Source organism: Emiliania huxleyi, assembly GCF_000372725.1.
Source record: "Emiliania huxleyi CCMP1516 unplaced genomic scaffold EMIHUscaffold_22, whole genome shotgun sequence".
Classification (NCBI taxonomy): Eukaryota; Haptophyta; order Isochrysidales; family Noelaerhabdaceae; genus Emiliania; species Emiliania huxleyi.
Genome location: NW_005200417.1, coordinates 477,488 through 492,461, shown reverse-complemented (window position 1 = coordinate 492,461; position 14,974 = coordinate 477,488). Strand labels below are relative to the sequence as shown.

Here is a 14,974-nt window from a genome sequence, read left to right as displayed (position 1 = left end):
CGATCGCGCTCTCCCCGTCGGCGAGGCCCAGCCTGCTGCCGCCCACTGTCCCGCCCGTCGTGCTGCCGGCGGGCCAGCTGGAGCCGCAGCCGCTCCACTGGCGTGGCACGCCGTCGGCCGAGCGCATGCTCCGCCTCGCACACGTCGCCACGGACGGCGGCACACCCCCGCTGCCGACGGCGGGCGCGACCGGCGGGGTCGGCGCCGCGTGGAGCGGCGCATTCGCCCTCGAGCCCTCGCGAGACGACTTGGTGGTGGGCGTGCCCGGCCGGCCCGGCCTGCTGGTGGACGTGCTCGTCGAGGAAAGCGACGCCGGGCTGCTCGTCTGCCTCGACGCGGCGGGGGTGCCGCCTTACGTGCTGCACAACGAGTGCGGCGCCCCCCTCGCCGTCCGGCAGAAGGGGTGTGAGCGGCAGCACCTCGCGCCGGCGCGCGGCACTTTGCCGTACGCGTGGGACGAGCCGCTCGGCGAGCGCGTGCTGCTGCTCTCGCCGCTCGGCGATGCTGGAGCGCTCGAGCAGTATGAGATTGCGGTGGACGCACTCGGCGAGCCGGTGGCACACGGCGCGCCGCCCCGCTTCTGGACGGTCACGTCTCTCGGCGAGTCGCACCGCGCCCTCCGGATCTCGCCGCGGCTGCCGACTGACGCGGCGCGCTCTGCCGAGCTCTCGCTCTCCCTCTCTTTCCTCATCGCCTCCGCCGGCCTCTCGCTGGTCGACGTCCGCGGCCGCCGCTCCGAGCTGGCGTATGCGCGCGCGGCTCCCATCGTGATCTCGGCGATGCAGTCGGCGACTGAGCTCGAGTGGCAGCTGCTGGTGACGCGGCTGCAGCTCGACAACCAGCTGCCGCGCGCCGGGCTGACGACCGTCTTGCTCGGCGAGGCGGCCGCCGAGGCGGCGCCGGGCTGGCTGCAGCTCAACGTCTCGCGCCGGCGGACGGAGAAGCGGATCCGCGAGCTCACAATCTCGCTGAGCGACACGCAGCTGCAGATTGAGGAGGCGTTTCTCGGCGCAGTGCACGGGTTTGGCGCGCGGCTGAGCGCGGCGGTTGCGGCGGCGGCGGGCGAGGCTGGCCTCGGCGAGGGCGCGGCGGCGGAGCCGGCGCTCGGCGCTGTCGCGCTGCCTCCTCCTGCGACGGCACGCAAGCGGCCGTGGTACGTTGACGAGCTGTCGATGGCCGAGGCGCGGCTGAGCGTCTCGCACCGGCGGCTGCCATCCGTTGTGGCGCGGCAGGCGCGGAGCGGGGTGCGGCTGCCTCTTTCGCTGCCCAACTTTGACGGGCTGCCGCTCCGGCTGCGCCCCTTTGAGCGGCGCCACATCTTTCTGGAGCGCGCGCGCCTGCAGCGGCAGCTCGGCTCGCACTACAAGGCCGAGACGCTGCGCCAGCTCCACCGGATCGTGCTCCACGTCGCGAGATCGGGCACGCTCAACGGCGGCGGCGATTATGCGCCGGTCGCTCCCGCGCGCAACATCGCCCAGGGCATAGCGCAGGGCGGTGTCGGGCTGTCCCGTGGTCTCTTTCACGGCCTGACCGGCATCGTCGCGGCGCCGATGCGCGGCGCACGCGACGGCGGCGGCGTGTCGGGTTTTGCGCGCGGCCTCGGCAAAGGGCTCGCCGGCGTGGCGCTCAAGCCGACGGCGGGCATGCTCGAGCTCGGCGCCAAGGTGTCCGAGGGAATAAAGAACACGGGCCGGCCAGAGGGCGCAGGGGGCGCCTGCGAGCGGCTCCGGCTGCCGCGCATGCTCTACGGGCCGGCGGCGGCCATCCGGCGCTACGACGCCGTCGACGCCGCCGGCTGGGGCGCAGCGCAGGCCGTCGAGGGCGGCCGGTACGCAGCCGAGCCGCTCGTCTGCTGCGCGCTGTGCGCGCCGCGTGGGCCGGCCGAGGCGCTGCTGCTCGTCTCTGTGGAGAGGCTGATGCTCGTCCACCTGCCGCACGCTGGCGGCGGCGGCGGCCAGGCGGCGCAGGCGGTCACCGGGCTCCGCCTGGAGTGGCAGGTGGCGCTGCGCGATCTGACCGAGCTCAGCTTCGACGCGGCGGGGCCGGCCGTGGTGCTTTGCTCCCCAGAATTGCGCGCTGGTGAGCCGCGGGGCGAGGGCGGGAACGCGGTACGCGTGCCCCTGGCCAGCGTCGAGTACTGCCACACCCTCGCCTCGGGCCTTGCGGAGCTGGTCGTGGGGGCGACTGCAACGAGGCGTAGGTGAGGGGGGTGCTTTACCATTTACGTACACGTTGTGTCTGCCTGATGAGAATTTTTTAGTGCTACCGCGTGGCAATCAGAGTAAATGAACTCTAGTCTCAGGTTTCGTGATGGAGGGCCTGGAGGCTGCGGCGCAGGCGGCGCGCATCCCCACCGGGTCCAAGATTCAGGTCGCCTACTCGCTCCCTCCCGAGGGGGGCAGCGGGTTCGGCGACATGGTGTACGCCACGGTCCCTATGGGCTCCGTGGCGACGAAGGTTGCCCGGGACTGGCTCGCTAGCGAGCTCTACGAGCCGTCCCGGCGAGGCAAAATTGATGCGGCCTGCAGGGACCGAAAGGTTGCCGAGCTGATCACGGCTGCCGGCGCCTCGGCGCCGGCCGACGCCGTGTTCGGCGGCAGGTTCGCGACGGGCGAGACGCCCCGCCCGACGACCTCCGCCTCCGAGGCGGACGAGGGCGACGGCGGCGATGGCGGGGCCGAGAACATGTCCTTTGACTTATTCTAGGTCCCCACCCCTGGCCTCACCCATATCTGACCTTCTGCCCCCCCCTCCTGCGACCCCCCAGGCTAGATGGAGTAGTCACAGATAAGCCGGATGAAGATTCTGCCCCACACAGCCCCTTACCCCTTCACCCTCGCCTCGCTGCTTGGTGTTTCTGAACACGTAGACGACCACGCTGTGGGGGTTGTGTGCGGGTTGTGTCTGGGAGGGAGGGAGTGGGGTGCAGGTTGCTCACCCACGGCACCGGGCCGGTGCTTGCACTTTGAATGCCGTGGGGCTCCTGCCCGTGTCCCGGGCGTGGAGATGCGAGGGTCGCCCCCCCTTGCCCCACCACTTTGTGTGTGTGGAGACGTTTACCTTACCTACCTAACCTAAAAACGAAAGTATATATCTGCATGCAGAGAGATGCTCTACGCACTACTGCTTTAGCCATTACGCTTTACGGCTCTACTTAACTACAACATCCATCTAGCTAACATCTCCTCAAGAGGACACCAGACTCGTGCTATTCAACACAACAAAGGCGGGAGAACACAGTCCAAACAGAAAGAGGCCGAGGCTCCAGACATGCAGCCGCGCAGCGCGGCGGTTCCGTCGCCGCAGACGGCACGCTCAGGCTTGCTCGCAGCCCAGCTCGGAGCTGCCCTCCTTCGGCGCCATCATGTCGACCGGGACCGGACTGGCGAGCCTGGCCTTGCGGCAGCGAAGGAAGATGACGGCGCCAATGAGCACGCCAAGTGCGACCCCGCCGATGACAGCCCCGATGATGGCGCCGGTGTTGCCGCCGTCGTCGTCGTCGTCTCCGTCGGGAACGGCATCCTGGCAGGCCGTCGCCACGCCGGTATCCGAGAGGCCGCCCACGTCGGCGCACGTGATGCCGAGGCAGTCGTAGGTGCTCTCGAAGGCGGCCTTGACCGCCGCAAAGTCGGGGAAGACGCCCTGGTCGTACAGGCCGAACTTCATCTCGTCGCTGATGGTCTTGGCGGCGGCGACGTTGCACTCGTGGACGAGGGGCAGCACGGCCGCCGTGAAGACGGCGCCCTCCGCCGCGTTCTTCTGCGACCGATCGGTGGCTTCCGGCGCCATGCCGACCTTGTACGCGTAGCGGAGCGAGCCCTGCACGAGCGGCACCGTCATCTGCTTGATGATCCTGTCGACGATGGGGCGCACGGCGTGGCAGAGGCCCTTCTTGAGGAGCGCCTCGCCCACGATGAAGTCCGCGAGCAACTTTTTGTTGACGTTCGACAGCCCCGTCTCCCCCGACTCGCAGGTGCCAAAGTTGGCGCACCGCTTCTCCGCGAGCCGGTAAACCATCTCGCCGGCCGAGCTGCCGCCCACGTTCGGGCCCTCGAGCGAGCCGGCGTAGAAGGCGACGCCCTCGTCCCACGCGTGCACCGCATTGTACAGACCGCTGTCCGAGTCCGAGAACTCGTTGCAGTTCAGACCGTTCACGCAGGTCTCGCAGTCGTCGATCGCGTCCTCAAACTCGCGGATCACGTACATCCACACGTTCATGTACGCCGTCCCCTTCTTGACCGCCTCGATCCGCGCGGCGTCGCCGAGCGTGGCGAAGTCGTTCGGGCCGTGCCGCCCGCTGCTGAAGGTCATGTTGGTGCCGTCGAGGGCGGCGCTCACCCACTTGTCCGCATAGTCAAAGTCCTCGTAGTAGTCGTAGAAGACCGAGAAGGTCTTGTACGGGCAGCCGGCGCAGTTGTTGCCGTTGTACATCTTGCCCTCGGCGCCGGTGGAGAAGCCCTTCATGGTGCGGAACCCGTTGGGGGCCTTGCCCGACAGCGAGTACCCGCCGACGGCGTACCAGTCCTCGGCCAGCTCCCAGTTCGGAGTTCCGCCCTTGAGCGCCTGCACCAGTGCCTGCTGGTCGAGGTCGAGGTTGGCGTGCTTGGTCACGTCCGAGCCGGGGGTGTAGCCCGCGATGTCGGGCCAAGGGCTCGTTTCGCTGCAGGGCGCCGCCACGCCGGTATCCGAGAGGCCGCCCACGTCGGCGCACGTGATGCCGAGGCAGTCGTAGGTGCTCTCGAAGGCGGCCTTGACCGCCGCAAAGTCGGGGAAGACGCCCTGGTCGTACAGGCCGAACTTCATCTCGTCGCTGATGGTCTTGGCGGCGGCGACGTTGCACTCGTGGACGAGGGGCAGCACGGCCGCCGTGAAGACGGCGCCCTCCGCCGCGTTCTTCTGCGACCGATCGGTGGCTTCCGGCGCCATGCCGACCTTGTACGCGTAGCGGAGCGAGCCCTGCACGAGCGGCACCGTCATCTGCTTGATGATCCTGTCGACGATGGGGCGCACGGCGTGGCAGAGGCCCTTCATGAGGAGCGCCTCGCCCGCGATGAAGTCCGCGAGCAACTTTTTGTTGACGTTCGACAGCCCCGTCTCCCCCGACTCGCAGGTGCCAAAGTTGGCGCACCGCTTCTCCGCGAGCCGGTAAACCATCTCGCCGGCCGAGCTGCCGCCCACGTTCGGGCCCTCGAGCGAGCCGGCGTAGAAGGCGACGCCCTCGTCCCACGCGTGCACCGCATTGTACTGAGGGCTGTCCGTAGAGAGGGAGTCCGAGAACTCGTTGCAGTTCAGACCGTTCACGCAGGTCTCGCAGTCGTCGATCGCGTCCTCAAACTCGCGGATCACGTACATCCACACGTTCATGTACGCCGTCCCCTTCTTGACCGCCTCGATCCGCGCGGCGTCGCCGAGCGTGGCGAAGTCGTTCGGGCCGTGCCGCCCGCTGCTGAAGGTCATGTTGGTGCCGTCGAGGGCGGCGCTCACCCACTTGTCCGCATAGTCAAAGTCCTCGTAGTAGTCGTAGAAGACCGAGAAGGTCTTGTACGGGCAGCCGTCGCAGCCGTTGTACATCTTGCCCTCGGCGCCGGTGGAGAAGCCCTTCATGGTGCGGAGCCCGTTGGGGGCCTTGCCCGACAGCGAAAAATTGCCGAAGGCGTAGGAGTGGTTCGCCAGTTCCCAGTTCGGAGTGCCGCCCTTGAGCGCCTGCACCAGCGCCTGGTGCGAGGAGGGGGAGGAGGCTCGGGCTCGGTGACGCTGACATATACAGGCCGTGGCAGGTGCGTGGTGTGGTGAAATCGAGGCCCGCGCCCGCTGGTCGAGGTCGAGGTTGGCGTGCTTGGTCACGTCCGAGCCGGGGGTGTAGCCCGCGATGTTGGGCCAATCGTTGCCCTCAACGAGCCCGAGAGCGAGAAAAACAGCGACAATCCGCGCCATTTGGAGAACGGAACGCTCGGCGCCGCCATCGGAGTGGGCCTTTGGGTGGCGCAGGGGTCACGCGGCGGTAGCTCGAAGGTGACTCATGACACGCATTTTGACAATCAAAGAAAGAAAAAAAGAAAACAGAAAAGGCAGGGATGGGAGGACGGCACGCCGCCACCACACATGATTTTAAGGAGAGGAGTGTGGTGCTAGCCGTCGCCCACCCTCGGGCGTCTACCACTTCCTATCTCTCTTCGACAAAATCAACCCGGAGTTGCGCGCGCCTTTCTTCTTTCTCCTTCGGAAAGACCAGAGTCCTTGAAAGCTGGTCGGCCGCCATTCGGGCCTCCCGGCCTGCTGCGGCGGCGCGGCCGGTCGAGGCCGGGCTCGGCCCGGCCCGCGACGGCTGGCCGCCGACGAGCGCGCTCGCGCTGCTCGTCAAGATAGCGACGGTGGCGATTGCGGCGACAAAAGTTCAGGCGTACAGCGCTCAGGCGCCTGTCGTCTTTCGTCTTTTGTCGCCTTTCGCACACGCGCGCGCCGCGCGACCCGCGTCGCTCAGGGCATGAGCCTTCCGCGATACATTCGATCCCGCAGCCAAAAGCTGCTCGCTCGAACCGCGGCCGACTCTGCCATCGCGGCTGCAGCTGTTGAGCTCTCCAGAAAACTGGTGCCTCATATGCTGCCTCCCTGCGGATGCTGCCAGCGAGCCTGGCGGTCCGCTGTACTACAAGGAAGTGCTGACTCGATTTCTACTCGAATTCTTCTACCCCCACGACTCGGAACGCGAATGTGACAGGACCATCGGGTCCTTCAGCCACCAAAGCGGGATCACCCGAGTGAGTGCCCTACGAGTGCACTCGACGACATCATCCCTGAGCGTGCATGCTGACTTAATCGCAGATGCCTCTTCGGAGGCAGGTGTCCGGACGAGCAAGTTAGCGCCCCTTGCTGCCCCGCGTGGGCACTTGAGCGGCAATGGAGCGGGCACCCATGGAGGCGGTAAGACGAGAAGCCGTCAAACGCAAAGAAGAATGCAACGCGCCAGGCCGCTGCCGCCCAGGCTCGGGCCGAGAGGGAAAAGGCCCTCGCTCGACTTTGCTCAGGGCGCAGGGCAGGTTGACGCGTCTGGTACCTCGACTCCAAGGAACTGAAGCTTGCACTCGACAGGTGGGAGCGGAGGAACGACTCCGACGCAAGCTCTCTCCCACAATCTCTCGCACAATCTCTCGAACCCAGTGAGCGCGGCAGTGATGACTGCCCCATCCTCTCCGAAGATTCGTTCACCGGCTTCTCCGACTGCGCTGAGTGGTAGGGCCCCCAGGGGCCTAGAAATCGTGCCTGCCTCTCCCTTTTCTCCCACAGTAAGCTAAAAGTACGACATAGAAAGCATGAACCATCGAAAGGTCTGATCTCTCAAAAGAGCTCTCCGAGGGGCGACAGCCTGTCTGCCTAACCGCAGCCACTCCCAGCTGCTCGGTGTCAGCTTCTTGTTTCTTATCAACCTATCTGTGAACAGAGTTCACGCGGAGTCGTTGGGGCTACACAGGGCGACAGCGTCCCAGGGAGGCTGCCTGGCATTGGCATCCGACTTATCGCTGGACCTGCTCGCCATGTCAGCCTGGCCCGGCGTCCACGTCGGCGACGCCGGCGCGGCCTGGCTGCTCGGGCGGCGAGCCTTCTCCCGCCGTGCCCTCGGGCTGCAAAAGGGAGAGGCGGTCCCGGATCTGTCGGTCGAGCCGAATATCCACGTTCTGACCGCCCTCAACCCGACTTGCGAGGGGCGCGCAGTCTTTGTGTCGGTGCGCAGGCATGCGTGCCGCGGCGCCGGCGGCGTGCTGGCGCGCTCTCGCTGGCGCGACGAGCAGGGACGCCCACAGTTTTCGACGACGATGGTGATCCATCTCAGTCCTAAGGAGGTGGTCGACGCCTGCGTCATCCTCGGACTCGCGTCGATCCACGACGTGGACGTTGTCTCCGACATCGTGCCGCTGCAGCCTCCGCCGCTGCCGGCGCCTCGTGACCCGCTGGTGCTCTCGTTCCCTCTCTCCGCCGGCGCCGGGCTGCCCTTCCGTTGCTCGCAGGCCGCGGGCGGCGCGCTCACCCACTTTGCGCACCCGTCGACGTGGCACGCATGCGACTTTGACGCGCCGGTGGGCACGCCAGTGCTCGCTGCGTCCGACGGCACCATTGCAGAGGTGCGGGACGGCTGTGCAGCGGGAGGCGGCGCGGACACGTCCCTCTTCTTCGCCTTCAACTCGGTCGTGCAGCTCCTCCCGGACGGCACCACCACTCTCGAGTACGTGCACATCCGCGCCGGCTCGGCCGTTGTCCGCGCCGGCGACCCTGTGCGCCGCGGGCAGCGGCTATGCGAGAGTGGAGACGCCGGCTTTTGCCCGACGCCGCACCTGCATCTCGAGGCGCACGCGCACGGTCTCGCCGACCCGGCGGCGCCGTCGCTACCCCTCGCCTTCGCATTCGAGGCCGGGGGCGAGGCGGCGGTGGAGGCACGTGCGGGAGCGTACTACGACGCCACGCGAGGGGAGGTGCCGCCGCCGCCAGCCGCCGCGCCCGTCGCCGCGCTCCTCGCTGCCAGCGTCGCGGAGAGCGAGGGGGGCGGGAGGGAGGGGCGGAGCAGCGGGAGCGGGAGCGGGAGCAGCAGCGGAGGGTGGGAGACGGTGTCGGATGGTGGTGATGGGTAGACGCGGTTCCGAGAATTCTGATTCTGTGCAGCGTGCGCCGGTCCACACGCCCTTGGGTCGTGTCGTCGTGTGCGCGCCAGTGAAGTGTGAACGAACTACGAAGAATAAAGAAAGAAAGAAAACAGAGAACCCAACGCAAGCAAGGGAGGGATGGGAGGACGGCACGCCGCCACCACACAGGGATTTTAAGGACAGGAGTTTGGTAATAGCCGTCACCCACCCTCCCTCGGGCGTCTCTACCCCTCTTCCTATCTCTCTTCGCAGTGTCTCGCCACAATTCTGTATTGAGTATTAGAGAGTATTCTCGCAGCGACCTTCATCCGCTATGCTCGGAGCACTTGGAGCAAGGGCCGGGGGGCTAAGAAGCGCACCCAGAGGGCCAGATGATTGGGATCGGGTTGCGGGCAAGAGAAGCCCTAGCCCTGGGGGGTGCGCGTTCGCAGGGAAAGGGGCGTAAAGTAAACACGGGTCTCCGAGGGGTTGGCTCTGCGCTTTGGGTTTCCCCTAGCTGCGGAACGCCCCCTCTACTCGGAGCTAATAATAGACAGCAAAGATATTCGACACCCTCGACGACCATCTCGGCTACGGTTCCGACTCCGGCTCCGGCCGGTAGTCGACAACCTGCCGAGCCCATTTCACTGTGTGTCACACATTTCTTGTTGGCTTCTAAAAATCTCATCGCCCAAGTACTCGCTTTCTTTTATGTCCCACCATGCAGAGCGCATCTCTCTCTCTGTTGTGCGAGGCGTGAACCGCGCCATTCGCTCTCACCTGGCAACCCTGTCTGCACGTCTCGCGCGCGCGTGAACAGGGCTCCAGGCCCCAAATGACGTGTGAGTGTTAGAGTTGTTTGGTATTGCTAAAAATCTCAAAAATCTCTGTCTCTCACAGCAGACGCAACACGTGTTACGACGCACACTCTCAGCCGACATCGCCCCTTCAAACCCTAAGCGGCTTCCCTTCCCCCACTCCCGAGGGGGCTCGCTCCCCCCCCCTCGGTCCTAAAAAGAAAGAAAGCGAAGTCCATCTCGAGGCCGGCCGCCCCCTCCCGTCCCCCGAGTGTCTCTTTCTGTAGATGTCTCGCCACCGCAAATGCCGCCGCCGATAAGAGGGAGTGGAGACGGCGTCTTCGGTCTGCGGCGCCGGAGGTAGGGGGCCCACAGCGCCCCAAAATCCACCATTGTGGGATTTCGCGCAATCGCTTGACTCTGAAAAGCTCGCCTATCCCTGCGGTGAGCGCTGTGGTCGCCGCAGGGTGGCTCGAAGTTTTCACGCCGCTTCTCTCGAACGAGCGCGGAGCGGGGGCGCGTAAAAGAAAGAAAGAAAACAGACAACCCAAGGGAGGGATGGGAGGACGGCACGCCGCCACCACACAGGGATTTTAAGCGGGGGCGCGTCGCCAGCCTCGAATTCTTTTCGCGTCCGAGCTCACTTACACGGCCGACACTCTCATGGCCCGCTGCTTTCTTCTCACCGCCTTCGCGCTCGCTGGTGCGGCCTCGTACCAGACGCTGAGGGGCCCTGGCCCGCGCGTGGCGGAGGGCCTTCGCCGCCCCGCGCCGCTCCTCCGCGTTGAGCAGCACGAGAGTGCGGAGGAGGACGACGATGCCGAGCTCGCACGAATGGCGGTCGAGGACGCGGCCTCCCGCCGTTCCGCCGCGGGCACCGCCGCCGTCCGCGCCGCCGCGGAGGCGGCGGCTGCCTCCGCCAAGCAGGCGCTCGAGAAGGGCGACTTTGCTCCCCCGTCGGCGGCCGTCAAGGACAAGCTGCACAAGGCCATCAAGAAGCCAAAGGGCTCGATGGCGCTCATCGGGGAGGGCTCACCCCAGCTGTCGAGCGCCACCCTCGGCGGCTTCGACCTCAACGACCCGGCGTACCTCTCGGAGCAATTCCGCATCGGCGGCTGCTCTGGTGTGAGCGTGCGGTCCGGTGAGCGACAGCTGGCGGCGGATGCGCTCAGGCGCACCTCGGAGGAGCAGCAGGTGGCGCAGGGCGAGTTCCCGGGCCCGCTGCCCGTGCTCGCACACCTCGACGTCGTGGACGAGGTACAGCTCGCCCAGGCGGCCGCCGACGGCGCCAGCGCCGCCACCCTCTCCCTGCAGCTCAACGGGGCAGAGGGCACGAAGGCTCTCATGGAGGCGGCAGCGGGGTACGGGCTCGAGTCGGCGGTGCGCGTGGCGAACGCGGAGGAGGTGGCGACCGCCCTCTCGCTCGGCGCCAAGCTCCTCTGCATAGGCGACTGCTCGCTGCCGCAGGCGGGAGAGCTGGTCGCCGAGCTGCCAAAGGACGTGCGCTCGGCCCGCGACGCGCGCGTGCGAGGCGGCCTGAGCCCCTCCCTGACCCGTCCCGGACCCCTCCCCCGCAGGTGCGCTCGATCTGCGACGTGCGCGTGCGGGACGTGCGTGGAGCGTGGAAGGCGCCGCTCGTGTCCTCTCTTGCGAGTCGAGAGCCGCAGCCCGCTCCGAGGCGTCCGGCGCCCGCGCCACAGGCACGCGACCTCGGGTTCGACGCGCTGATCGTCTCGGACGCGCTGATCGAGGTTTGCATCCGCGACCGCGTGCCGCCCGACGCGGTGATCAAGGCGATGCTGGCCAAGGGGTCGGTCAAGTACGGGCTCGGGATGCAAAAGGGTCGCCTCGAGGGCGCCAAGGAGCAGCTCGGCTCCCTCGCCATGTGAAATCTCTGTGGGGGGTGGGTGGCAGACCTGTCCTCACTAGTACCTACCTGTGCTGATGGGGGGGGGGGGGGGGGATTTAACTTTTAAGAGACTGCAGGCACGGGGGACCCTTCTTTTCCTTTAAGACCGTTTAAGAAAATCGGCCTCGCCGGCATTTGCGTCGCTGGGTTACGCGCCGTTTTCTCCAATACTGCCGTTATTAGGCACAAACCCGCCTCTGAAGACACATCTGTAATAAGTCTGGTGCACTGGTAGGAGCCATACTCGCATAGGGGACGCGTGCTAGCTGACTGTAGCCAGCTTCCCAGCCTCCGGCGTCTGCCGGGAGCCTCCCGGACCATCGACGTCGGGAGCCTCTCCCGCACCGTTTAAGCGTTTAAGACCGTTTAAGGAATCGGCGTCCCAGCAGCTCTTCAAACTTGCCTAGGCCGGTTTTAAGCCGTTTAAGCCGCAGGCGCCCCAGGGCCCACCCTTTTAAGCCTAGGGGGCCCCTAAGGCGAGAATGTCAAAATCCGTTTACAAAAATATTCGGCACACCATGTTTCAGCCGCTTGACACTTGTAGTTGAACGGTTGTACTTGTACTTGTAGCAATCGCGCTGTTTTCCATATCTCAGATACCGCTTACCGGGTCCGCGACCTTGACCGCCCGGGCCGCACGACACGACACGTTACGACAGCATCGGCCCCCACCACCGACTCTACAATAAAACCAGTGCCTGCGACGACCCCGGCTAGTCGCCGACCACACCCACAAAGAACCCTGCACACAGATCGCAAGGGCGGGGACCTGTTCCTTTTTACCCATCTCACAGTAGAGGTGTCCGTTTTTAATTTATTTATTGTTCGCCGATCCCCCAACGTCGTGGACTGCACGGGCAAGAGGACATCTGTCCGCTCGTGAGGTCTCGGAGAAACTTCTCCTCCATACGTATACCATGGGAGTACCTTTACCCATCTCCTAGTAGAGGTGTCCGTTTTATTTATTTATTTATGGGAGTACCTGCACGTGTGTGGGGCGTGAGTTCGCTGTTCCTGCTGTTGGCGTGCACTAAATGTGCACTTCGGGGGGGGGGGGGGTGCGAACTGGCAACTGTCCGATAGCCGATACTGCTCTGGTGCGCTGAGATCTCCCCACACACTCCCAGAGGACTCCGTCAAGTCCATGGCCCAGCTCCTCGATTGCTTGCCGAAACGATAGAGATATTGTGTGTACGTCTACGTGCGTGCAGCTAGTCGGTGAGGTGGCCACAACACCACACGGACACGTCGCGCCCATAGCGCTGCGCTTGCGGGGGGCTCGAGTCCGAAGCGTCGCTGCCGAGGCATGCGCTTCTCAGAAGATTGCCCCTTTGCTCCGTGGTCGCCACCGCTCTGCCGCCGCTGCGACTGGGGGCTTGCACAGCACCACCGTTCGGTGCAGTGCCTTCGGACTCACGCTGAGCGTCGTCACCACATCGGCATCGGCGCCGGCGCCGTCCACCGTCGGAATACACCAAGGCTCCAAGCGGCCCGCCGGGGAGCTTGGCCGGCGAACCGGCCTTTGCGACGTCCGGAGTGCGCTTGGAGAAGAGCAGCGTGGCGGGGCCTCCTCGAGAGAGGCGGGAGACGGAGGCCGCTGGGCCTGGGGGGTCAGTCGGGAGGCGCCCTCGCCCTTTGTCAAGCGTTTTGGTGCTCGGTGACGCGCTGTATCGTGCGTCGGCGCGTCGCGGTGAAGCGGCAGCGGTGCGCTAAAGAGCCAATTGGCAACCGACACCTGGCTTTGTTGCTGCAGTTGCTGCTGCGGGGCCGAGCTAGGGCGGAGCCAGTTCGAAAAAGCGGGGGAGCGGACCGTTGCTGTCGATGAACGCACCGTGCTGGCGGTAGACGGGCGCTTCAAACACAAATTGGTTGGCGACGTAGGTTCGCGGTTTGCGGTCGCAGGGCGCTTTCCCGATCCCGCCAGGGGCTGCCCCCACTGAAGTGCACTCGGCGGTCGCATCAGCACTCCCTTTGGCGACCCGTTTGCCCCTGGCGACACAAACCTGGACCCCGAAGAGCTCCACGCGGGCACCGAGCCCCATAGCTGGTCGTCGTCAGATGTGCCCCCCCGGGTCGGTGATTGCGACCGCGAGTCGACAAAGATGCGCGGCTTTGCTGGGCTGGTCCTGCCGTTGTGGAGAGTGGGAGAGGCGGGGCCGTCTGGCGGCGTGATCTGATCTCCGCGGACCGACAGGCGGTGCAGCCCGGTCGCCTGCTCAGCGAGTCGGGCTGACCACTGCATGAAACGAAGTTTTGTGGACTCAACACCTTTTAAATGGCAATCTCTTAAACAAGAAAGAATTCAACCACCATTTTCTCGCACAGCACACATGTTCGAGCTTCGACACACGAGGTACCAGAAGAACAAAGAAACAGGTAACAGCCAACCCGCTCAAGTGCTCCAAACCGAGTCGCAAGTGCCAACTGCAACTCATTTCAAATGTCAAGGACTGGTCAAGGAAAAAGGGAGGGCGATGCGGCAAGGGGATGCGCGTGTGCGGACGGGGACGCGATTGGGAGGACAAGAGGACATGAATCTCTTAAACGCCTCTCTATAGAGCCCCCCCCAAATGCCCAAATCGCGCGTAATTCGGCAAATGCCAAAATGATTTTGCTTTTCAAAGACAAAGTTCCCGCATTTTTTGCGTTTCAGACACCTGCTCCAACATTTCTTTGTAAGGGCCCAGGTGGTGCACGCCATCTCTGGGCCACACAATGGCACCCCCCCGGGGTCGCGAGGTTAATGTATACCGAAAATGGTGTCAAATCAACTTTCAAAACACACCGGCGCGGGCGGGTGTGGTTGGCGCGCAGGCACCTCTTTCGCCGAGCGCGCAGTTAGCTCGACGTCGGCTCCACAAGGCGAGACAGTCGAGAGAAGGGGGAGACAGCACCGACAGTCAGAAGAAATGGGAAAACGCATTTGAAAACGCAAAAACGCCACTGGGCACAGCCCCCGGCCCGCACACAAATTCTCTTCACAAATTGAGACGCGGACACAAACACCTGCTCATTTCTTTGAAAAAAGGCGTGCAAAATTCCGGCGCGCGCTCTCAGAATCGCCTTGTAGGGGTACCTTCTATATACGGCCATCGACCACACACGATGCATCGTTTCCCAAGAAGCTAGATCGCAGCAAGCGGGAAGCGGCACGCGCGAGAGTTCACACGGGACCCTCGCTCCCTCGCTGCAGTCTCTCGACACCCTCGCCTCTCCCCTCTCCCACTAGATCTCACTCATGCCTCAACATGCTCAGCAAGCCGCCGCACTCGCCGCCTCGTCTCTCTCGCCCCGGCGCCGACTCTCACGTCGCTTTTCGGCGCCGCGGCGGCTGTGGCGAGGATGGTGCTGCTGGCTCGGCCGCGGCTCGGCTGGCGGAGGCCACGGGGGCGGCGAGCGGCGGCGGCGTTGGCTCGCGGCCATAGTACACAGAGGCGGGGCCCGACCGCGAGCCTGCGAGCGGGCACCAGCCAGTCAGAGGAGGAGGCGCGGCGGGTGGCGAGGGCGGGGACATGCCGCGGTGGCAGAGGAGTGCGAGGGAGAGGTGCAGGGGAGGGGGGCGGGGGGCGGGGGCGTGCAAGGGAGGGGTCGTGGAGGTGGTGGTGGTGGTGTGTGTGTGTGTGTGTGTGTGTGTGTGTGTGTGTGTGTGTGTGTGT

The 14,974-nt window shown here is 65.3% G+C and overlaps 5 protein-coding genes across 5 annotated transcripts in view; 3 read left to right on the top strand and 2 right to left on the bottom strand.

Moving 5' to 3' along the window:
* EMIHUDRAFT_204733 (hypothetical protein) overlaps positions 1-2,706 on the top strand; it is a gene marked incomplete at both ends in the record, with an annotated part of 11,257 nt that extends 8,551 nt beyond the window's left edge. The window contains 3 exons of the mRNA XM_005780145.1: positions 26-1,013; positions 1,146-2,108; positions 2,317-2,706. Of these exons, the coding sequence (XP_005780202.1) occupies positions 26-1,013; positions 1,146-2,108; positions 2,317-2,706 (2,341 nt within the window). The remainder of the gene's footprint in view (positions 1-25; positions 1,014-1,145; positions 2,109-2,316) is intronic.
* A 609-nt stretch (positions 2,707-3,315) lies between these two features.
* Positions 3,316-5,934, bottom strand: EMIHUDRAFT_100149 (hypothetical protein; the record flags this gene model as incomplete). Its single annotated transcript, XM_005780144.1, has 1 exon — positions 3,316-5,934. One exon carries the CDS (start codon positions 5,932-5,934, stop codon positions 3,316-3,318), a length of 2,619 nt encoding a protein of 872 aa, XP_005780201.1.
* Positions 5,935-7,532: 1,598 nt separating this feature from the next.
* EMIHUDRAFT_204731 (hypothetical protein) lies at positions 7,533-8,704 on the top strand (the record flags this gene model as incomplete). The annotated part of the gene is made up of 2 exons (XM_005780143.1): positions 7,533-8,430; positions 8,622-8,704. 2 exons carry the CDS (start codon positions 7,533-7,535, stop codon positions 8,702-8,704), a joined length of 981 nt encoding a protein of 326 aa, XP_005780200.1.
* A 1,368-nt stretch (positions 8,705-10,072) lies between these two features.
* On the top strand, positions 10,073-11,298 carry EMIHUDRAFT_204730 (hypothetical protein; the record flags this gene model as incomplete). The annotated part of the gene is made up of 4 exons (XM_005780142.1): positions 10,073-10,249; positions 10,349-10,909; positions 10,987-11,019; positions 11,110-11,298. 4 exons carry the CDS (start codon positions 10,073-10,075, stop codon positions 11,296-11,298), a joined length of 960 nt encoding a protein of 319 aa, XP_005780199.1.
* Positions 11,299-13,090: 1,792 nt separating this feature from the next.
* Positions 13,091-14,974, bottom strand: part of EMIHUDRAFT_463191 (hypothetical protein) — a gene marked incomplete at its 3' end in the record, with an annotated part of 5,003 nt that continues 3,119 nt past the window's right edge. Inside the window, exons 3-4 of the mRNA XM_005780141.1 lie at positions 13,406-13,530; positions 13,091-13,307 (exon numbers count right to left, since the gene is read on the bottom strand). Of these exons, the coding sequence (XP_005780198.1) occupies positions 13,091-13,307; positions 13,406-13,530 (342 nt within the window). The remainder of the gene's footprint in view (positions 13,308-13,405; positions 13,531-14,974) is intronic.